Source organism: Choristoneura fumiferana, chromosome 11 (assembly GCF_025370935.1).
Source record: "Choristoneura fumiferana chromosome 11, NRCan_CFum_1, whole genome shotgun sequence".
NCBI lineage: Eukaryota > Metazoa > Arthropoda > Insecta > Lepidoptera > Tortricidae > Choristoneura > Choristoneura fumiferana.
The window spans coordinates 2,524,104-2,549,856 of record NC_133482.1 but is presented as its reverse complement, the minus strand read 5'-3'; the positions used below and the strand labels follow the sequence as shown (position 1 = coordinate 2,549,856).

Sequence of the window (25,753 nt, the reverse complement as noted above, 5' to 3'; positions counted from 1 at the left end):
TGACTTGATTTTTTTTATATAGTTTACACACAACTAGTACACATAACTCACAAAATTTTAATATAAAAAACCAAGTGTTTCTGTAGTAAAACGGTTAGAACTCAAAAATTAACGTTTTTTTTCTCTTAAACTAATACATATTTTTGAGTGGTTTTCGGGTATATAGCTCTACCACTGTAGATGTATAAATGACAAAAAAAAAAGACCACGGACCATTGAGTTTTAATACGTAAATCACTAAGTATATATATATATATATATATATATATATATATATATATATATATATATATATATATATATATATATAATTAAGAGACCGCTCTATATTTAATGAATTTCAAACCATTATTTAATGGCCTATCACACAAATGAATAAAAATTATAATATTGGAATAAAATTTGGAGACTGTCAAAATTGACATATTAATTGTGATAATTTTAATACTTCGTCTAAAACAAATAAATAAATTATTTTTTGTTTAATTCAACCTCCTACCATCCTCAAAATGCAAAATGTTATAAGATTATGTTAGAATTCAAATGTTAGAAGATATATTCAATGCCAATCTGGTCAAAATGGTCCAAAAATGGATGCGTCTGGACTGTACGTAAATGGACACTGACATCCTAAGTGCATCATCAACTTTCACACATTACTACATGAATTTTGATGCAGCTTGAAGAATGTAAATGATTTCTAAGTATCAACATCGTTTAAGCAAGTGTTGTCAGCCTCATTTTTTAGGGATCCGGAGCCAAAATGGCAAAAACGGAAACCTATTAGTTTTGTCAAGTCCGTCTGTCTGTCTGTCTGTCCGTCCGTCCGTTCCGTATGTCACAGGCATTTTACTCGAAAACTACAAGATGTATATCAATGAAAGTTGGAGTACAGATGTGTTGTCAAAGCCGCTATTTAGTTTTGTAGTTAAATTACAAAAATAAATATTTATAGGGAGGCACTCCATACACGTAACAAAAATTGAAAAAAAAAAAGAATTTTTAACTCGCATCAACGTGTGGCACATAGTTCGACCGCTCTTTTGAAAAGATAGTAAGGTTTCTCAAACAAATTTTTGATTAAGTGAAGATTTCTGGAAATAATCGCTCCCAAAGTATCAAAAATTGTGCTCCCCTCCCCTCTATCTTGTAAACCGTTTGTCCAAAAAATAAGGAACGTTAACGCTTAATACTTAAATACTTTCAACGAAAATTAGTTTCGACATGATCGGATATACCGTTTTTGAGTTATTGCCGAAAAACTGCGCTTCTCAACAAAAGGACGTAAGTGCCGTAAAGATACGCTCTTTTTCTGGTAATAGATTTTAAGACTGTAGTAAGTGTTTTAATTGTGTTATAACGCACATAATATTACTTGATTTTTTCGTAATGGCTACGGAACCCTATATTGGTCTATCCGACACGCTCTTCCCGTGGACAGCTTTCGCTGGCCAGAGTCTACGCGATCAATATCTTCTGATAGTTAGTCTAACTGACGGATATTTTTTACCCGGGAAACTACTCAATTGTGATAGAAAGACGAATGGCTACAGCAGACCGGTCAGGGTCAAAGGCTCCCGACCTTTACCCTTTCATCAGTCTCTGCGAAAAACTAAAATAAACAGAAATACGGCAAGTCACGCAACGCGGTATAAAGTAACACAATGACAGTGAAAATTAGATTACGTTAGTTAGCCTTAGCCTCGACTTTGTGAAAGGTTGTTTTACAATCTACGAATAATTTATTCGTAGTTTACATACAATATAGATTGATCTTCCTTTGTTTGCTTTAGGGTCACACACACTAGGCAAAAGAAAATAATTATAAGACCTATTGAGTTTCATCGGTAAAAATGAAGTCAAAAATACAATTTGTGTTGACCTAGGTACTTACTCCAGCAAATTGAGCATCGTTATTTAAAACTGTTTTTTTTTTCGAAGACAGTGGAGACAGACGAATGAGAAGCCACCAGTCAGACATTTTTACAAAATTTTGTTCCGAAAATTTTTATTGACCTTTGCACTTAAAATTTGGTGCATGTATTTTAATATTTTTTGTTAAGTGACAAAAATAACCCCACACTTTTAAAATGTGGGGTACTTATACTTATATTTTTAACTAAAAATTTATACGGAGGCATTTGTGCGCTCCGACTTCCGACTCGCCCTTGGCCGTTTTTTTTCTGTGTTCTTCATTACTAAACTGATAAAAATTTATCGTTTTATACACTCGTTGTACAGTCAGCAACAAAATTAGCTGGTTACTTTTGTACTTTGTCGTTTTACAGCCACGTAGGTAGGTACTTAGCGCCATACAAGATTGACAAATGGGTTAATGTGACAGAGTAAAAAAGTAACCAGCTACTTTTGATGCTGACCGTACAATTCTACTATTATGTTCACTTCACATGTCTAAACTGGTTGGGTTTTGCTTTATCAACTGTCTGTTACCGGGTTATTCACGTGTGACCTCTGCGGGCGCGCAGACTGTTGTATAAACGTGCGCGTGCGTCGTGTGCGGCAGAGCGGATTCGATCGACTTTCTTTTCCATCGCTGACTTGCCTACTGTTTTACATTTACCTAACCTCTAGAGGCGAAGGTAAAATTAATACGTAGGTACTTATAGCCGCATGATGGGAAGACTATGAAAGTTCTAGAATGGCAATAAAATGCAGAAGGGTAGGTACTTAGTCACGCCGTATAAGTACGTACCAAAGATACGGGTCAGTCTACTTTCTTCTACATATAGGACTCCATTGTACTAGAAGAATGAAGAATCATATTTTTGGCGTAAGTATAAAATTGGCTGTCATTTTCTCCCCACCCGGGGGCCAGTCTCGTCACGCGCAGCGTTTGCGCAGCTCGCAAATATTTAATGAGAATAACGACAAGGTAATTGTACCCAGTTGTCCTTTAAGTCACTCAAAAAGCCAACCTTTTGTCGCCGTCTTGTCAATGTGTGTTCAGTTGACATGTAATTTTTTGTAAGTATCCGTATTTTATAACAAACTCGACAAAACAAGTCCAAAGTTTAGTTTTAGACGGACACGTGTAATATCTACCCCCAGCCAGAAATGAATAAATAGAATACGGCAGGGTGAGCTTGATCAGCTGTTTTGAGAGTCTCCATAACACGAACAAACCATAATATTTAGTAAAAGTGAGAGGGACATGACAAACCTTGAATTTCGAATTTTAGATTAGCCCTCCTCCGTGGTCTATAGGTTTTAAAACCCAGGTAGGTACACAGGCAGGAGAGTGCAGCGCTGCACTGTAACCGTGAATATTCGTTATACAAATGCATAATTATTATGCATTCACTTTTGAAAAACCTCGCAAGCCTTGTTATGTGAATGAGAAAACAAGCACGGAGGGATGATTTAACCTAAAAATAATGTGACTAGCCCCAGGGCCGGGTTTAGGGGAGGGCAAACGGGGCATCAGCCCCCGGGCCTCCACAAAAGAAAGGGCCCCCACAATAAACAATTTCGCCGAGTAGGTAAACGAAAAAAAAAGAATTTCATCGATATTTGTTCACTTCAATCAGGCAATCAGTAAAATATCAAAATCTCAAATGTCCCTCATTTTATTTGGAAAATAGTTTTTGGCTCCACTCCTTTTTTGCCCCAAGGCCTCCAGACCTCTAAATCCAGCCCTGACTTGCCCCCTCTAGCCCAGAAGCGTCAAAGTGCTCACAGATACTAACCGCAGGATGTTTCTCCAGCTCATGCAGCACGGTGTGGTCGCAGTACTCGAACACGAGGTGCAGCTTGCGCTTGCGACGAAACACCTCGATCAGGTTCACAAGGTTGGGATGCTTCAGGTTCTGGAACAACGCGCTTCATCACTTTGGGGCCATGCTGAAAATGGGTTCATATCGACTCTCATAATTTTCGCAATTCATAAAGTCAAATAGATTGTACAACAAGAGCATAAAACGAGCCATTTCTCCCGAGACGTTCATATAGCTACCCGAGCCGGTACGGCGAGGGTGGATAGACACGTCGAGGGGAAAATTAGTTTTACATTCTGCTTTTCAGTTTGTAAACATTGTTCACTTACTTACTAGCTAACTTTTAATTTTCATGCATTGCTAATATAATTATAATATAAGTAATCTTTTTTTTTGCTTAATAAATTTAACAAGATGATGTTTTTATTTAAACTTCCGTGCGACATGTAGTAACAAAGTAGCATTAATTAAGTAACAAAATAATCGTAAATAAATCAATGGAATTCAGTGAATAAAATAAATTTCATATCGTTTAATAAAGAGGTTCATAAATGATGTGATAATTGTTTATGATAGTCAAAAATACTATTTGAAATCACCTATAAGTGGTTTGACGGGCACTTTTTGTCCGGCCCCTGCTTATGATTATGACTTATGAATATCAAAAAAATCTACCACCGATAATGTAATGTTTGTCAATCATAATGTACTGTTTTTCATAACTGTTTTTATTTTATGTAGGTACCTACTTAAGTTTGTTAGTTATGTTATGTATGATTTCTTATTAAAACTTTCACTATTTTTATCAATGTTAATGCATATGTAAATCTCAAATACCTTACTATATACAATAAATATATAACACATATATAAAACATTAATATACTTAATACCGCTGTTACGCTCAATCACTGCTTTTTCTCCGAATCCATTAATTGTTCAGAATACGGTATTTGACTAGTTTTTATACGTATTATAAATTAAAACTTTACAATGCCTGTTATCGAATAGGGAAACAAATTTTAAACTACCTTTACAAATAACAAAATTATAAAGGTTTGAAATCCAAGATTAGACAAAGAAAGACATACTGGCATGTGACGTCACACGCTAGTAGCGCCATACTTGCTGCATAGAGAAAAGCGTTTGAGAAAGAGACAGGTATATAGATTTTTCAAAAAATCACTATAAATCTAATTTTCAACTGATTTATGTTTTCTCTTCGCTAAACACTTTCTGTATACCTATATTTTCATAATAATATATAAGACATGGCAAATTCAGGAGTAGTCAAATACCGTATTGTTATAAAACAACACATTATTATGTCTTTAACATTATTATTATGTCTTGCGTAAATTATGAGATTAGATGCGTACCATACGTCACACCACACCAATTACATCCTCAGCAAACAAAGTAATAGCTACATGCCAAGCTTTTAAAACACCTATTTTAAACGCTTCATATTGAACATCAGTTAGACGTCTGATAAAAATGTGGAAGAGTTAAGATTGTGGACCAAATAGCGCTGTGGTCAATATAGATTTTTTTATTATCAGAAGGTGGCAAACGAGCATGCGGGTCATCTGATGGGAAATGAACACCCGCCCATGAGTACCAACTGCTGAAGGAGAGTCATTGGTCTAAAGCCTTTTAGTAAAAGCTCCGATGTAGACAAGATTTAAAATATAAAAAATCGTCATTTCCTAACTTGTCCAGATCCTTAGGATCTGGACGGGTTAGAAAAGGACGATTAAGGAATTGTATATTGACGACATGGCATTGTGGAAGATTAAGGAATGTGACGTAATAAGACTGTGAACCAAGTCGCCCTGACCTGAGCCTTTTTACATCGTACATCTTAGGGTTAGGTAAACTCACAATGTAAATTGTATGTATGTATGTATGTAAACTCTTTATTGTACAAAAGAAAATTAACAAAATACAACCAATCAATCCAATCAATTGTCCATGAATTAAGTGGGTAGGTACTTAATAAATAATGGAACACTGGGTCAGAATAAGCATATAATGGGTGTTTGAGGAATGCATTCTATTTTAAGCAATTATGCGTTCATGATCGTGGCATAAATTCTTTGAACTTTAATACGACGTCCTATATATTATGTACACTTTCATATCCAAATGTAAATTGACCATGAATTAAGTAGGTAGGTACTTAATAAATTATGGAACACTGGGTCAGAATAACCATATAATGGGTGTTTGAGGAATGCATATTCTATTTTAAGCAATTATGCATTCATTATCGTGGCATAAATTCTTTGAACTTTAATACGACATCTTATATATTATGTACACTTTCATATCCAATCCATACTAAACTAACATAACTTTGGTTGTTTTTGTAGAGCATCTCTGACTGATTTAAAAAAAAATCTTGTTCAATATACTACTATAATTGACAATTTACTCGTAAAATAGTATGGATTATGAATAAGTATTACGATTATTAAGAAATTTGGATACTAATTTATGATTATGACACTCAAGCATTATGGCATTTAATATGGCAAATTAAGGTCATGGCTCACTGATCAGAAGGGAAAATAAAATTAGTACAAATGAAATTATAGGAAATAAAGCGTCATTTTCTTCAATACAAACCAAATTGTATTAAGTACTTAATATTCCTCTCTGGTCTAGACATCAATATCGACTCGAATGCATTTAAATTTGAATGCGGAACGCAATGTAGCTGCCTAATTTACAATTGGCATTAATCTTGACCGACCTTGAGACTATGAGAAAATATAAGACACTGAAAAAAAAATGTTTAAGTAAAAACACCACGCAGAAAAGCAAACGAGACAATGCAAACGTGAACATTTTTACAACACGGCGGACAAACAGATTAGTTACTTAATACTCTATCCATTCACATTGTCGGACTATTGTTCAGAAGAATGCAGGCGATTGTAAGTACTTATACCAAATTCTGTTTTTGGTTGGCAAGTAGGTATGCAAGCTTACTTAGTTTGGCGCCACTTCTTTGTTTGAGAGAGTCGTCCGAGGATTTGTTTTGTATCGCACGCCAAAAAGAGTTTAAACACAATTAAGGTATTGCAGTACTCGAACTATCCCTGTGGCCAGGCGGTGCTCCTCGAGCTGCTGTTTGCTCTGTTCATTGCGCTAACTCCGGACTCCAGGACTCCGGACGTCATGAAGTTTCATTTCTGATTCTCATGCAACAACCACGACCACTCTATCCAGGTTGTAGCGACTTATGGACGATGGATGGTTATGGACAATGGACGAATCACACTGCACTTGTTTTAGGGGGTAAAAGACAATGTTACCGGGTTCGCTACGACCAATAATATCATAATAATTACCATGTTCACATGTACGTCGCAATGCATGTCAAAACAGATTAGTTTCAAAATGACAAAAATCTAAAATTGATTTATTTTCCGTATAACAAAATGTCATTGATTACCTTTAGGTACACATTACATCCGATATCCAAAACATATAATTGGTAGGTAAAAAGAAAATCTCCTTCAAATATATTAAGACTGAAGGTGAAAATGTATTAGTTTCATAATTACCAAAATTCAACAATATCTTTAAATGGCCCAAAGATCAAAATGACTGTCTCATAATCATAATACCAAAAATTTGGACTAGGTATTAAATTTTCGATCGTATTTATGATATAAATAGCAACAAGACATGATTGGATGAAATCCAAGTTGATAATTAATTTAGTTATTCATCGCTAATATTTACGAAAAATGGTGATTTCCAAATTTAGACATTTTTTCATAGCAGCTTAGTACGAGATTTAGGTATTTTGAGAATTGTAAGTAAGTACGTTAATCTTGAGAGATTTTTGTATCAAGTTTATTTGAATAACAGTCATGTCAAGAATACGGTGTTTTAAGAAGTAGGTGTAAGTCATTTCAACATTTAGACATTTTCTGTCTCCAAGTAAGATAAAGAGCCAATCCATTCTTTTACAACAACTTTAGCTCTAGGGACCGATAGAAGCTTAATATCACAATCTTTGCAGATGTTGTTGTAGATGCGAGGATGAGAGTATGCTGGAGATTTCCTCGCCAGAGCGGATCTGAGTGGAGGCAGTGGACTTTTGAAGATTCGCTTGCTTAACATCATTCTCATCCAACCTTGTAGTGTGGGGTACTTGGATAGGTCTTTGAAAACCATCATCAGTAACCAGCGGGTTACTAAAACGATTCAGTGATTTGTTTGCAAAATATTCAACTTTAAAGTGCAAATTTTCATTAAAATCGAGCGTCCCCCCCTCTAAAATCTAAACCGGTGGGTGGAAAAATTAGAAAAAATTCAGGATGGTAGTAAGTACTTATATCAAACTTACAAGGAATACCTATAACGGTTAAGTTTTCTTGAGAATTATTAGTAGTTTAAGAGTAAATAGCAGCCTAAGCCTAAATATACCTATGATGGAATATTCCGTACAAAATACGAAATCCTTAGAAAAATATCACTTATTTTTTTCGTAATGGCTACGGAACCCTATTTTGGACGTGTCCGACACGCTCTTGGCCGATTTTTATTTATAAATGTTATTTGTTACGCAGGAGACGCCTACTTTGCTATTTATTTATCTATTTATTAAAGGAGAACCAACAGCTTCTCCGGACTATTTCTTTGAATCCTAACTATGCATGACACTTATACTTACCTAACGAAACCACAATGTAAGTAGGTACAGTCACCAGCACCAATATCTGACACAACAAGCGTGCATAAATATTTGATACGACTCTATTTCTAGGGCCGAAAGGACGTGTCAGATATTTTTGCACGCTCCGCTGTGGCAGAGATTTAAGCTGGTGACTGTACCTTATGTATATAATGACTAAACTAGTTGTCCGTAGGTATGTGTTTGCTTTGGTGTCGCGGAAATGGACTTGGGGATTCCACAGTTGAAGAGTGGGGACCTTTGTCATTAAACAGAACGCGATTTGCATAATAACTTGAACGGTAAATCCGCAATTAGCTGTAATCAAAAAATCTATTTACTGCATAGCTAAGATATTACGTGGGAAAATATACCTACAACTGTGGATGAGAAAATGGGCTTAGGCACGTAAAGCTCCTTTTTTAAACCCCCAACGCAAAAAGAGGGGTGTTATTAGTTTGACCGCTCTGTGTGTGTATAGCTCTGAAACGGGTGTACCAATTTGGATGCGGTTTTTTTTAACGTTTTAAACTTTCGTGATTTTCACTCATAGTCAAAATATCACCAACGGGACTTATCACGCTAATACACACGAGTAATATTTAACTCGACGTTTCGGCAACATTGCAGTGGCCGTGGTCACGAGTAGACTGAAGTGTGGGGTGTCAAGTCTGCCTAGCAGCGCGAGTGCTTCGAACTACCCGCACTTGATCAATATTTTTTTTTATTTATTTATTTGAAAGCAGGTTTTCTAGTCCCGGAATGTGCAGTGCGTTCTCACATATACGCACGCAGGGATCGGGCGAATTTGCGACATTGTTCGCAATATTGTGGACATGACTATATGTATAGGTAGAGTCATTCACGATGACGCGTGCCTTGGTTCTTATTACAATGTCATTAATGTCTAATTTCGACGAAATCACGCGTCTTCGTGAATGCCACTAAGTACTTAATTCCTTTAATTTACATTTGAATTCTCGCAGATGATAATTTACACGTGCTTTCAAAATAATTACCCTAGTAAAATGTGCCCCCTTAAAATATTTATTTTATTCTGTTTTTAGTATTTTTTGTTATAGTGGCCACATTTATACATAATCTGTGAAATTTTCTGCTGTCACTATCACGGTTCATGAGATACAGCCTGGTGACTGACGGACAGATGGACGGATTGCGAAGTCTTGGTAACTAATAGAGTTTCCGTTTTTACCTTTGGGGTAGCTGTAGGCACGACCAACAACCTTGTCTCAGTAAGCCATCATGTTTTCATCATGGAAGCCACTGGGATGTTTATCGTGAAAATAGGTTCTACCGAAGGTAGAGCTTACAGTGATTTATCTATAGAATGCCATAGAGGGCCGTAGCAGCACATTAATTTCTATTCAGAAAGAACATGTAACATTCCCTATAAAGCCGTAGTGCATGACATGAATCGTTTTCTAGTGAGGCAATTACGATAAATGAGACAAAAGCCTCAGTAACCACTCGTTACCGTAGTTACAAATAAAATATTCATGTGCGAGTCAAACCAAATGTGATGTGATTACGCTAACGTAGTGGCACTAGTGACTAGGACCTAGTCCAAGAGCTGAGGGCTTATTCTCCACTTGGAATCACAATTGGTTTCACCACTTCTTTCTGTCACACGGTATGCCGTGCCGTTCGTCTTATGAAACGAGGGAGATGTTATAATGAGATGGTAAATGCGATCGCGAACGTCAGAGCGTTTGGCTCATTAAGCTATAGGGACAAACTTATCCCACGTAGGTACGCAACGTATGTAATTCATTATAGAATCTGGTACCGTAAACTACTTCAACTTTGCCCTGTGGCCCCCAACATTGCCTGATTTGATTTAGAATCGATAACTTAGCACTCTTATAGGTTTTAAACTTTCATTTACACGGGAATTTTTATTACGGGGGGACAAAAGTTTAAAAACCTAAAGGGTGCTAAGTTATCGACTCTAAATCGAATCAGGCAATGTTGGGGCCAGAGAGCAAAGTTGAAGCAGTTTACGGTACCTGATATGTGTATGCTTAGGAACATACTTGTCATACGTAGCATTGTAACGCAAAAAGAGGGGTGTTATAAGTTTGACCGCTATGTGCGTCTGTCTGTGGCACCGTAGTGGGCCGATTTGAATGCGATTTTTTTTATTTGAAAGCAGGTGTAGCGTGGTATGGTTAGTAGCGTGATAAGTTCCGGTTATGGTTAGTTATGAGGTAATAACAAAGTTTATAAAGGAGAGATATGTTTATGTCAAATTTAAATTAAATAGATATAAGTAAACATGAAGATATTAGAAACAAACGTTTGTACAAGACCCCCATAAATGGAATGGAATAATGGATTATGGCTATCGTTAAAGAAACAAAGAGAAACATTTATTCATGACATTTAATCTTGACACAGCTTTAATCTCACGTCAATATAATTCTTGTTTCACAAAATAATTATTGGATTCGATTTGTAGCATTCGAAGATGGCGGATGTAGACAATATCTAATTTTGCTATTTCTGTTTCTTTGGCTAGTTGAAGTATAATTTTGATAGTGTTTTATGCGGCGATTAACCTTAACAGTGAACAGTGATCCCAAAATCCTATATTGCTCTCGTGTCTAACATTTTTTAATGCGCAAGTGGTCTCCACGTGGTTTCTGGAATTTTACTATCAAGTTGCAAAAACCACAATCACCGTACAACGTGCCTCTCAAAGAGAGTTTAACTTGACACTGAAGAAATTGTCCTATTAATTAGGACAGAAAAGCCATATTTCAAAAGAGAAGAAGAAGAAGAAGAAAATAATTATTGATAATCTAACTGATAGACTAAGAGGCTGTTTCACCGCCCATTGATTAATTTTATTTGATGGATAAATGTGATGCCGTCTCCGTCTACAGAGACGGCATAACATTTTTGCAGGTGGTAGGACCTTGTGCAAGGTCCGTCCGCCCGGATTGCTACCACCATCTTGCTCGCTAATCCTGCCGTGAAGCAGCAGTGCTTGCACTGTTGTGTTTCGGCGTGGAGAGTAAAACAGCCGGTGAAATTTCTGGCACTTGAGGTATCCCATCTTAGGCCTCTAGGTTGACAACGCATCTGCAATCCCCCTGGTGTTGCAGGTGTCTATGGGCGGTGGTGATCTCTTACCATCAGGAGACCCACTTGCGCGTTTGCCATCCAGTCGAATAAAAAAAAAACATCCGTCAAATCAATTTAATCAATGGATGGCGAAACAGGGGGTATGTTTAAAATTGTTCTTGTACAGTCGCCATCAGATATATCGTAGCGGGCGAGGTAGTCAAATATTTCGGAGCAGCTTTAAATTTCATTAAATTCGTTACGCTAGAAATGCTCAATAACATCAGAACATGCAATTGATCATATCATTAAGAGCGTTTATTCCTGCTGAGCTGGCAACGTTGCATTTTTGTTAGTTTTTCTCGATTATTCCATAAAAACTGAATGAAAATTAAAAATGTCTGATAGACGAAATTATACTACTTATCCCTAGTGGAGTTGAATTAAAATTCCGGGATTTTTTCAAAATTTCCATGGGTATTCCCAAAAATTACATAGTGGTCGTTATTGACATAATATTGCATTATAAACACACTCTTAGAAGCTCATGTCACTTTCTATGGGCGTGTACATGAAAAACATGGTCGGTATTTCCATGCTGGTATTATCCGGACCGGTAAAGAGTGGCACCTGTCAAAACAAACGAGTCAAAGAAACATAACTTCTTTTTTTTTCATTTTTTGGTCTGGGCTATGGAACAACCCATTGACATCCAAGACATCTAAGCCGTAAGGTACCTACATAGATGTCGATGGAACAACCCGTAACCAACCGGACTATCGTAATTTGGTGGTAAAGAAAACTTTCATTTTTATTACCCGACTGCCCGAAGGAGGGTTATGTCTTTCGAGCGTATGTATGTATTTATGTATGTATGTATGTATGTGGGTATGTATGTCCATTTCTTTGGTCCTCGCTGCAGCCTAAACGGCTAAACGGATTTTGACATATGAGGTATCATTGGATTCGTCATAACTGTCGGAGTGACATAGGCTATATTTCAATATGGCGTCTGCGAAAAAAAAAATGGCGGAGGAATGAAAAAAATATATTTTGTATTGTAACAATATGGGTATCAAATGAAAGCTAATAATTAGTCCATTTTAAATATATATGGGTTATAATACTTTTAGTCTACCGTTTTCACATAAATATCAAAAAAGTGTAAAATAAAACATTAAATTAAAAAAAAAAAACAAAAACCCGACAGCCAAAACTAAAAGGCAACAAAATAAGCCTAGTGGTCTAGAACTGTTAAGTAGATAATTTAAAGTTCAACAGGCGGGATCCATTTAAATCGTGACCAGCTCAAAAACTCTTAGTAATGGGTCCCGACTGTTGAAATTTAAATTATCTACTTAACAGTTCTAGATCACTAGGCTTATTTTGTTCCTTTTAGTTTTGGCAGTCGGGTTTTTTGATTTTTTAAATTTAATTTTAAATTAATTGATGCTACCACGATGCTAATTTAAAATCTGATATTTTTTCTGTTAATTGGGAAGGCTATTCCTATCGATAAAAAAAGTTTCAAGAGTTTCTAAAATTTTCATCCATTCCCCACTGCATGTTCTGATGTTATTGAGCATTTCTAGTGTAACGAATTTATTAATATCGAATGCTGCTTCGAAATATTTGACTACCTCGCCCGCTACGATATGCTGAAGGCGACTGTACCTACAGATCGTACGGCGACTTCTCAACCCCGCTCACCCTGATGCCACAGACTGCGTCATGGGAAAATATTGCTTGCATAATTTTTATTAAAATTAAATACCAAAAACAATGTCTTTAAAATTATTATTATTACAGGTCGCCAATGTCGCGTACCTAACCGACAATATATATGTTATTTGCTAAGAAATATGTAATGTTTTTAAAGATATTGTAAGTTTAAATAAAGATATTAAACATAAGATATAATGTGGCTATTTGTGCTATTGGGTACCATGTCGGGACTTCAACTATCTCCATACCGAATTTCGTCTAAATTGGTTCAGCGGTTGAACCGTGAAAAGGTAACAGACAGACAGACAGACAGAGCCACTTTCACATTTATAATATTAAATATTATATTTAACCTACCTACTCAAAGAAACCAGTTACTTTGAAAACTATCTATTTGATGATAGATCAATTAAAATTACAGTTCCAATATCCTTGTGTGAGACGTCAAAATCAAATTCCATTTTGTCGGAACAAATGTTGTTCCACGCTTCATGGTGAAATATGACTTAAACAAGTAATAGTTACTTATGGTCTGTCCCAGAATTCGAGATACTAAAATGACGTTTCATGTGTTACCTGTTTTTTGCGTCTCATAAATAGTGATGTGCCGCAACCGGTTATTACCGAAAGATTTTGTAGGTACCTATGTATGTATGTCGTAAAATATTAAGATATGAACGGATCCGTGATGTACTAAAATGTAGGGCACTTAGGACATTCTAGAAAAGGTAAAATAGGTCTAATAAAAATGCGACCGTTTTCGAGATATTTCGACTTTTTATAGATGTTGATGTTTAAGTTTCAATTTCATTCTAAGTAAGTTTTACATTAACTAAATAATATGAGAATAATGAATATTTGATTTATTATTCTATGATATGAATATCAAATAAAAACACGAGAAAACGCACTGATCACATCCGATGACAATACGAGTAAAGTAACGAAAATCGGTTGAATACCACTTGAATACGAAAAACATGAACAATGACGTTGTGTGATATCTGAGGGCCTACTCCGGAGTTCGAAAATCAAAGTTCGTACCGTAACGTCCCTCTCACTTACGTATTAAATTAAATAGTAGTGTCAGAAGGACGGAACGACACGAACTTCGATTTTCGAATTTCGTAGTAGCCGTGCTGGCCCTGACTACGAAATGCAAAACTCGAACTTCGTATGTTGCCGTCCCGCTGACGCTTATCTCATTCAATACGCGAGTGAAAGGGACGGTGCCATACGAACTTCGTTTTTCTAGTTTTGTAGTAGCATCTCTATTATTTTTTACGTTGGCACTAAGTGATGAACACTGTATTTTTACCTGTGTTTAGATTTCATCACTTTATCGTATGATAAAGTAAAATGGAAAGTAGAATATTGAATGCATTAATGTTATTTTTGCTATCGTAAAATAAACATTTTATCGGTTATTTACGAAACCGAAATCACGGAGCAGCACTGTTCCTTTTATGCTGGCCACATTATTTTTACGTTTGACATTTCAGACTGTCATTTTAGTATCTCGAATTCTGGGACAGACCATAGTAAACAATACGTAGAACACCAAGCTAATTTCACTGAAGGAGGATTGATAGAATGTCCAATTGTCCATGATCGGAACTCCTATCCCCCCGGATACTACGAAAGTGTTTAAAGAGATTTGGATATTGAGTGAAAAATACCAATGAAAAGCATGTTGTACAGTCACCAGTACGAATATTTGACACAGCAAAGCGTGCAAAAATATCTGATACGACTCTATTCCTAGAGCTGGTATGGGAATTGTCAGATATTTTTGCACGTTCCGCTGTGGCATATATATATTAATGCAGGTGGCTGTAAGTACTCTCTAATTTTCCGGAATCCAAATCAACAGTAAAAATAACTAATTACATTACCAAAATCTCTTTGGAGTAGGAACATTTTGGCCCCTTCCAGTGCTGGTTATCTAAGATAGCTATGTACGGTAACCAGCACCAATATATCTGACAAGCACAATAGTAGGTTGATAACCAAGGATGGAAAGTGACCCATTGCACCCGAGATTTTTCTATAATAGTTCGAGGGGAAATGGGTAATTTCACCCGAGTTAGGCACTCTACTTTTCATTTCGACTGTGAGGAAAGTAAAATACTACAAAAAAGAAGAGAATAATAATAAATTAAATTTACTGATATCAAACCTCCAACCATTTCGCACTGGCCACTTGCCACGTCCGACTATAAAAAAAAAATCGAGTTGGTCACGACACGACCAAGGAGCTTAACTATATACAAAACTGGAGGTTGAACGCCGAATGAAGAAGTTTGACCTTTGTTACTTATTTATATATTCCATCTCTTTCTTTCACATTTCAAGAACGACTTCCATCTCTTTCTTAACCTAACTAAAGAAAGAGATGGAATATATTCGTGACATAATAAAAGTCAAATTTCTTGTTTCAAACCAAAGAGGAAGGACAGCAAACGGATGTTCGGCGTTCAACCTCCAGTGTTGTAGGTATACTTTATAAGCTCCTTGGTCACGACGTGTATCTAGATGGCCAGGCCAAAACGTGAAAAAAAAGTGCCATTGACGTCACTCCGTTGCTAATCGTAAAAAATAAAAAATAAAATACTTTCCACCCTAGAGATGAAAACGCAATTTTCCACCCGGCTATCTATCCATGGAAATTAAACTTTCCGAAAAGGAGAGATTAAAAAAATAAATAAATATCATGGGACACTTGACCAATTGACCTAGTCCCAAACTAAGCAAAGCTGATAAGACTATTTCTAGAGCCGGTAGAAAGTGTCAGATATTTTTGCATTCTCCGCTGTGGCAGATATGCAGGTACGGCGAACAACGTGTCTCTACCTTGAGCATCCTGATCTCCCTTAGCGCGATCTTGCGGATGAGCGGGTCGTCCTCGTTCTCCACGAACTTCTTGACGGCGACCACCTCGCCGGTGTCCCGGTTGCGGCACTTGTACACCAGCCCGTACGAGCCCTCGCCCAGCTTCGCCAACTTCTCATAGCGCTCCATCGCGCGGCTGCTTGCGCGCGACCTGTGTCAAAGAGGTACGATCTTATACCTTATCCAGACTCTACGAGGCTACACAAGGGACCGCGAGTGAGAGAGTGAGGACGAGGACGATGTGCTCGTGTCCCCTCGTCTTCCTTCCCTCGCCTCGGTTTTTCGGGCGCGAGTCAAAGGAGAGGGGAAAGTAGACGTAGCGGGCAACTGAATAAATCGAGAGTGCTAGCACTCCTGCAGCCTCCACTTGCCAAGACTCGTGCCAAGAGCCTCTAGGAGACGCGCGAGAGTCTGTATGGCGCATTAGCACAGAATAGATATAGTACAAGTAGCTTTAGGCGCAAGCCACACAGAAGAGACGTGGGACGGGCGAGTGTCGCAGACGGGGCGGACACGAGGCGAGGGCAGACGCCTGGAGACCCGCCTCGTCTCTTCTGTCTGCTTCGTATCACGACGTTTCTATACATTGTATGAAAACTGATTCAAGGGACGCTGCGACTGCGACCCGCCCTCGCCACGTCTCTGCTGTGTGGCTAGCGCCTTAGAGCGATTACACACGGCGACTTTTAGCTGTGGGTGCGGATATTTGTCAACGGAATGAACGACACTATGCACGACCCGATAAAAGACCTAGAAGTCCTTATATATATTTTGTAAAAGTACCTCGCAGACACGATCTGAGGCGAAATAATGGCTCTATTGATTTCTCCAATCATGTTTACGATTAGGTATAATAAACGCTGTAATTTCACCTAGGTATACATATATAAAAAATTCTGCCTACACTTAGCTGTTAACCATAATTAAAATTTGATATAAAAAAAATTGATTTAAGATTAATGTGATTTTTCATAACCGTTTAAAAAATAATTATAAAAAGATATTTTCTTTGAAGATAATGAATGACGTAAGAAAAGTTTGGCAAATAATGTCAAAGAAGAATCATAGATATAGAAAAGAATTTTATTTTTAATATTACAAACCTATCTAAGTAGGTGTTTATGAATAGAGGCAGAGAGAGCAAATTATCTTCTCTTCGAAGACCATGATGTCATAGGCCAAGAGATGACGGCCTCATTCACATGCCATAAAAAAATGTTTGCAACACATTCAACATATCAACTGAAGTTAATTTGTCCAAGAAACTAGTCACCTAAACAACTTATAATACCTATCTATAACTAACTATAAGTAGCTCTTATAACTCCGATGATCAATCTTTAATGTTTATAACTTAATTTATACAAATGTAAGCAGTCGTTGTCAGTCCGTAACTAATTATTTGTTAAAAACGAGCATAATCAGCAGTTAGAGCCAATGGAAAACGAATCAAAGAATCAAAGAATTTTCATGCAAAATTGATGCTACATTCGAGCACTTCATGTCATTAATCTGAAATATTCCTAAAATCGGCCCTGCCATTTACTCAATTAATTTCTAAACTATATTGTCGTAGGTACTCTATCGTGTCAGTACTTAATCACGAAAAACTTTTTCACGAAAACTTTTTCACGAACGACTTTATCACGAAAAAACTTTATCACGAATGAACTTTATCACGAAAAGACCATATCACGAAAACTATTTCACGAAAACTTTTTCACGAACGACTTTATCACGAAAACTAAATCACGAATAGACTATATCACGAATAGACTTTATCACGAAAAAACTTTATCACGAAAACTATATCACGAATAGACTTTATCACGAATAGACTTTATCACGAAAAAACTTTATCACGAAAACTATATCACGAATAGACTTTATCACGAAAAAGGTTTGAAACTTCTTCACGCTGAAACGGCTCGAGGGATTTGGATGAAATTTGGCAAAAAGTTAGTTTATAATCTGGATTAAAACATAGAATACTTTTTATTCCGATATTCCCACGGGATAGGGATAAAATTTCGAAATAACAACCGCTGGGCTTAGAGCCATGAAATTTGGTATGTAGGTAGCTGGACCTCTGGAATAACACATAGGTTATTTTTCACTCCGATATTCCCACGGGATAGGGATAATATCTTGAAATAATAACCGCTGGGCTCAGAGTCAAGAAATTTGGTATGAAGGTAGCTGGATGTCTAGAATAACACATACGCTAGTTTTATCCGGACAATCCCACGGGATAGATTTGTAACTAATGGACCCCATACATCTCTGTATTATTATTATTATTTTGTAATTTTTACTTTAATTGAATACTATAGTTTTTAAGTATTTTGCGGTTTTCACATGTTTCCTGCGGCGCCTTCTTCTTGGCAATGATGGTCTTTCTGAAAGCGCTGCTTGATTTGTACGAGCGAGCGAAGCGAGCGATCAAGACGGTTTGGAGCAGAAGCGACTCGGATAGGTTAGGTTCAGAAGGCTAAGGCGGGAGCGAAGCGGAGCGTAGCTCCCGCCTTAGCCTTCGATGTTAGGTTTTTTTTTATAGCAGCCCGGATAATAAAGGAAATAGATAGATTAATAACAGAAAAAAGCAATTTTAATCAATAATCGCAATGTAAGTTGTCAATAACACTATTTAGTATGGATTATGTATTTAGATATTATATGTAAGTATTACATAAAGAAAACGGATGAACTAAAACAATTACCTACTTTTGCTCACCTGCAACCTTTATGATAGCAACGTTTATGCAAAAATGTGTTTTCATGCAGTTCCTCCAACTTCACACTGCAAGAACACACACAAATCACACAAATCCATCTAACTCAAGCAGAGCTCATCTTCAAATTCAAATTAATTTATTAGCGAAACAGCAATTCATAGCTAAATATAGAACAAAAATTGGTCAAGTGCGAGTCGATTTTTCTAGTGTTAAAAACAATAGGCAAACATAGTGATGACAGTGCAGATTTGACGAGCGCTTTATTAAAGTTGGCTTCATTGAGGTTTGTTGTTCATAAATTTGGCACAAAAACGAATAAATTAGACAGTCACTAATTGTACTATCGAAACTTTTATAAAACATCATTAAAATCGCAAACCTAAAAGTAGGTAAATATTCAAACGACATAGCTAGCCGTTGCTAGGCGACTCGGCCGCCGACAGACAGACAGACAGACAGCGGAGTCTCAGTAATAGGGTCCCGTTGGCACCCTTTAGGTACGGAACCCTAAAAAAGAAGAAGGCAATAGGAAAACTGCAATGATGTCTCAAAAACCGTTGTTTTCACTTAAAAAAAAAAATAGAAAAATGCGTGTTTTTGCAGGCGAAAGATCAGCAAAGTAGGTAGGCTTTACAAGTTAACGAGTAAGTCTTCTAATACGTTTTTTCTACTCGTGTTGGTACTTTAATCCGCACATTATAATTTCACAAACAAAATAACAAAGGCGCTTTTTAGGGCTGATTTAAAAGTCTATTGTTTCTGGTACTGGCTACTAATTATGCGCTAATTCAATGAATTTCTAAACTAATTTCAAACTAATTTTTACTCACCTACCTATACAATACAATTACTCTTTATTGTACACCAGAAATAGTAAGCTATACAGAAAACAGGTACAATGAGAGAAAAAAGCAATAGGCAGTCTTATCGCTTAAGAGTGGTCTCTTCAAGGCAACCTTATTTCAGAATATTAAAACGCAACAAAAATACACCTACACATACATATATCGTACAATATAATACACGTCTAAAATGAATATAGGCGTGAGATAAACAGCCACATATAAATCCATACTAATATTATAAATCTGAAAGTGTGTGTGTTTGTAGGTATGTTGATGATTGAAGATTTTATCCCTATCCCGTGGGAATATCGGGATAAAAAGTAACTTATTCCAGAGGTCCAGCTACCTACATACTAAATTTCAGGGCTCTACGCCCAGCGGTTGTTATTTTGGGATTTTATTCCTGGGTATCCCGTGGGAAAATCGGGTCAAAAAGTTATCTATGTGTTATTTCAGACGTCCAACTATCTACATACCAAATTTCATGTATCTAAGCCTAGCGGTTGTTATTTCAAAATTTTATCCCTATCCCGTGGGAATATCGGAGTGAAAAATAACCTATGTGTTATTCCAGAGGTCCAGCTACCTACATACCAAATTTCATGGCTCTAAGCCCAGTGGTTGTTTTTTCGAGATTTTATCCCTGGGTATCCCGTGGGAATATCGGGTCAAAAAGTTATCTCCGTGTTATTCCAGACGTCCAACTATCTACATACCAAATTTCATGTATCTAAGCCTAGCGGTTGTTATTTCAAAATTTTATCCCTATCCCGTGGGAATATCGAGATAAAAAGTATTCTATGTTTTAATCCAGATTATAAGCTAACTTTTTGCCAAATTCACCCAAATCCCTCCAGCCGTTCAGCGTGAAGAAGTTTCAAACATTTTTCGTGATAAAGTCTATTCGTGGTAAAGTCTTTTCGTGATATAGTCTGTTCGTGATTAAGTTTGCGTGGTAAAGTTTTTTCGTGATATAGTCTGTTCGTGGTAAAGTCTTTTCGTGATATAGTCTGTTCGTGATTAAGTTTTCGTGATAAAGTCTTTAGTGGTAAAGTTTTCGTGAAAAAGTCTTTAGTGGTAAAGTCTATTCGTGATAAAGTTTTTCGTGATAAAGTTTTCGTGATAAAGTCGTTCGTGAAAAAGTTTTTCGTGAAATAATACTAGCGCCGTACTCTATACCTAATTTGATTAGTGATACCAATCAGAAATTTAAAGTTTAATTGACATTCAGTATGCTGTTATAGCTATTAAGGAGATATCAACAATTGTGAGTCTAGCACGCTAGATTTTGTCTCGAGCCTTAGAGTATACTGTAATGTATACTCTAATGGTGATTTTCCACCGGCGAGACGAGACGAAAATTTAAATTTGTATGCATTCTCGCGCTACCGCCGCGATCCGCTGCGGGCCGCCGAGGGCTCCGCCATACAAATTTCAATTATCGTCTCGCCTCTACACGTCTGGCCTTGCCGGTGGAAATCACCTTAAGTCTCGAGTAAATTGACATGCCCTTTTCTTACTATTATGTGGGTGTGAAAAATTTAAATATCTGTAAAAAATTAAGTATTTCATTCGATTCGAAAAATGTGATTTTAAAACTGCCATTATGTACAGCGTGACAAATATATATGTATATGTACCTATTTCAACGCTTACCTTGTACCTATACATAAATTACATAGGTACATACGCACGATTCACATTCATACCCTGTTTGTAATAACATTATCCAATTGATATCATTTACTTACACACAAAATATGCAACAATTAACAAATAGATTATTAATTGAATATAAGTAAAAATAATCTTTGGTATATAATATTATCTGATTATTAAAATCATTTGTAATTAAGTTGCTTAATTGTTTATATGAATTTTAATTTTGAACGTGATCATGTTCGAAGTCACGTAGGTCGTATATAATAGTGATTTCATAATCGATATAACGATTTCACAGAAGTCAACGCCATTTAGGGCAAGAAATATTACCATTTAATAAAAGAGTAATTTTAAAAATGTAATCTAAAAAATAATTAAAAGTTTTATACTTATTGTGAAAAATTCCAAAATAATCGATCAGCCCACATCCACCACTGCTGAGTAAGTGCTTTATTATGCTCGTGAACTCGCTGCGTGCTCGCCTCGCTTTCAACTCGACCGCAAATTGCAAGTGTGATATGGCCTTTAAGGGCGCTTCATTTTCGCGCCACTTTGCCCGGTCCTGTGCTAGTCTTATCATTCTAAAGTAAACACGCCTACAATTTTTTAAAGCGCCATAAACTCTCTAAATCAAAAACTACTGCACCGATTTTGTTGAAACTTAACTGCGAAACAAAATATCATTAAAATGATAACTTTTGAAAGGTATTTTAGGAGCGTGATTCCAAAAAATCCCTTCCCTCTGGTCCTTGTCCATTTAGATTTAGATTTAGATAAGCTTCCTTCAAACATTTTTGTACTTAGGATACCTAGAATACAATACATTACTTACATTAAATTTAAATGAAAAAATGAAAATACCAGTGGTCATATTTTTAAAAAGTATCAGAACAAAAGTAGCTCAGTTATGCGAGTGGTTATGCGACTAGAATGGAACCTTGGATTTAAAGCGCCATGGTCAGAGACTCCCTGAATACACACACATCTAAAAAATTGCTCAAAAGGAGAATCAATTAAATGAATGAGTATAAAATAGTAGTAGTAGTATTGAGTATAGTAAATGTCAAAATCCTGCTGTAATTACACGACATGTTGTAGATGAGATGTGTGTCTAACCATTCACTTCAACTCTCATGGCACCATCTCTACCTATATAATGCAGATTTTCTAAGGTAAGCAATAAGCTCATTTGTAATACTTTGGACTATTTCGCAAAAAACATACATTATGAATATGCCTAGTTAAAAAAAACTATGATATATTCTGTATCGTTATATAGGTACATACAAAAGGAAGTTTGAATTCAAAACGCATTAATTATTAGGGTATTTGACACCAACAATGAATTGCCATAACTTTTATGAACTGTCAAAACCCGGTTCTCACAAAGTGTTTTTACAGCAATAGAAACTATGATATCATTTATTTGCAATTTTCTTAAATTTTATAACTATATTTACTTTTTATACTATATATAGCTGTTGCCCGCGACCGCGACTTCTTCAGCGAAGAATTCGCGTATCGCTATCCCGCGGGAACTATGCAATTTTCCTTGATAAAACTATCCTATGCTCTTTTTTGAGGTTTAACTATTTTCGCACCAAATGTTATCTAAATTGGTTTTGTGGTTTAAGCGTGAAGGGTAACAAACAGAGTTACTTTCGCAGTTAATTTAAATAAGGATTTGACAGCTTATTGAAAATGGTTTAATAAAATAAATTAATAAAGAAATTCTTGCCACTTGACTTGACCCCAATTGACCTAGTCCCAAACTAAGTAAGCCAAGCTTGTACTATGGTTTATTTTATATGGAAAAAACATCACTTAATAATAATACAGATTTTCCGTCATACTCCAAACTAGGCTGAGCTTATATCTTGGTAATCTTCGAGGTGCGATATTGACAGAAATTACGTATAATCTAGTGTTGAGTTTTTTAAAAGTTGTAACTTGGAATTATTAAAGGTTAATGGTATCAGCTATTCCTGTTTTTTAGAATAAAACTCACCTCCGCGGCAGCAGCGGCAGGTTGTTTCCGAATAACCACAACCGCTTATCACCGAACCATTTCTCCATACAGGACGCCACGTTGTTCCACAGTTTGAAATAACACTCGAACAGCACCAACGAATAACTATTCATTCGCGCTCTCGAACGTACACAAAAAGCATTTCCCGCCAAAAACTACGTCGAAATAAAGTGAATTTTAGGAGCTCCGATTTTTACACCGCGGTGTTTTCTTCATGAAAGCTGCAAGGCTTTTAGTTGTAGTATAGAGTAATATCGATCGTGGTTTTGTTTACAGTTTGAGTCGGGCTGTGTACATGACAACCACAGTGGTAGGGTAAAACGTAGACTGGGAGTGGTCTTTTTAAACTTGGTATGCATTTTTTACTTATTTGTCTTCGCCGTAGTCAGTAGGTATTCATTATTTTACAGACGCTAACTTGCTATATTTGTCGTTCGACTGCAAATTGTCTAATGCTTAGCAGTTTTTAAGTTAAATTCAAAATGACGCACAGCCTGTTGTGTTGTTAAATTCATACATTAAGAAAAAACATTTACCTAACATTTCTTGACTTATTAATATTTATTTGTATTAATATTTATATTATTATTTATTAATAATAATGAACGTCAGCTCCTCGACTACAATGGGTACTTTCATGACCTTTAGCTTTATACCCAATGGAAATCGAAGGTACTAGACGTAGCTACGTTAGGTAATGTGCGATTTTCCTAAATAGTATTCATATTTTCTACAAACTGGCCAGATTTCATTATTAATTAATTTAATTACCACGTCATTTTTTCTGCACTTTTCAGTCGGTTAAAACAAAAATTTGAAGATAATCATGAACGAACCTTTAACACTAAGTACTTTTAAATCATTGAAAAGTGTTCTTGGACATCCTATTGTTTACGGAAAACCTACGATAACCTCGTCGACTTCAACAATGGCTGTAGCATAAACTCCATGTGTTGTCCCATATTTACGACCGGCATTAAACAGTTATGCCTTCTCCAGCTACTGGGGAGCACTAAGAAATTCAAAAATCGAAGTTCGGATGGTACCGTCCCGCACTCTCGTATAAAATTATATTAAGTAGCTTAGGCGGGGCGACAAGATACGAAATTCGGATTTTGCACTTCATAATATAGGGCCTGCTCCAAGGCCGCGCTAAAGTTAGCGCCAAGCGAGTAGGTACTTCCGCAGTACAGAATGCACGCATACCTACTTAATTGCGTCATGTAAAAACTAAATGTCAGAGTTGAACGGAATTAGAACTTAGACGTAGGTATGTATTTAATCTCATCATGATCTCGGCCTATATACGATATGTCCCACCATTGACTTATATTCTACCCGACAGCAACACCAAGACAACACTTTTCATGTCAACAATATGTTCAAATACCGGATTGTCACAAGACGTCACCGCTATATAGATTATACACCGCAGAAGTGACACAGCTATTTTACCTACAAAACATAATTATAATGCTCAGATGCAAAATATTTTTTTTCGAAAAAAAACGTAAACTTGTAACTGCAATTTTTAAACAATGAGGGCTATCGCGAATGAATTCGCCGCTAGAGGCGCTAGTGTAGCGTGAGGTCTCCGAAATGTCAAATCTCATAGGTTTTGGGTGAGCTAATTTATAATTAGAACATTATCTGAAATTAATTATGGCCTTATGCGTTAATGAATGTCTGGTATAAACCTAACAAAACACTATGCAACACTGTGGCATGCTCGATATATGGTACGGTTTTAACTGTTTACACGCCCGAATAACAGACTTTGAAAGCCATACTTAAAAACCTCACGCAACAATATTTGAGAAAAAAAACGGCTGCAATCAATTGAAAGAAAAGATCTTAATAAATAGACAGATAGTGAATGAGGTTTTGAAAAAAGCTGAAACAAAATGTAATGAGGGCTATCGCGTATGAATTCACCACTAGAGGCGCTAGTGTAGCGTGTGAGGTCAAAGTGCTATAACCACTACGTGTGAGGTCTCCGAAATGTCAAATCTCATAGTTTTTGGGTGAGCTACGCGGGTTTATTTATAATTAGAATACTTTTGTGAATATTTTTCAATATCTAAAATTAATTATGGCAAATATGCGTTCCGGGGCAATGAATGTCTGTGTTTTGAGACAGTTTTGTCTTTCGGAAACCTTTGTCCTCCCTTTTTTCCGAACAAAACGGGGACTATGCAACACTGATGAGGCATGCTCGTTATTTTTATAGTACGGTTTTAAGGTGTATTAAATATGTTTTTAATCCAAACTTTGTTTTCACGCCCGCAATAACAAACTTTGAAAGCCATACTTAAAAACCTCACGCAACAGTGCGCCATCTAGTGAGACAA

At 36.4% G+C, this 25,753-nt stretch overlaps 1 protein-coding gene across 1 annotated transcript in view; it reads right to left on the bottom strand.

The window, feature by feature from the left end:
- Positions 1 to 23,692, bottom strand: part of LOC141432488 (cyclin-dependent kinase-like 4) — a 66,095-nt gene extending 42,403 nt beyond the window's left edge. Inside the window, 3 exon segments of the mRNA XM_074094072.1 lie at positions 3,708 to 3,827; positions 16,093 to 16,282; positions 23,382 to 23,692. Coding sequence (XP_073950173.1) covers positions 3,708 to 3,827; positions 16,093 to 16,282; positions 23,382 to 23,515 — 444 coding nt within the window. The 5' untranslated portion in view covers positions 23,516 to 23,692.
- Between the last annotated feature and the right edge of the window lie 2,061 nt (positions 23,693 to 25,753).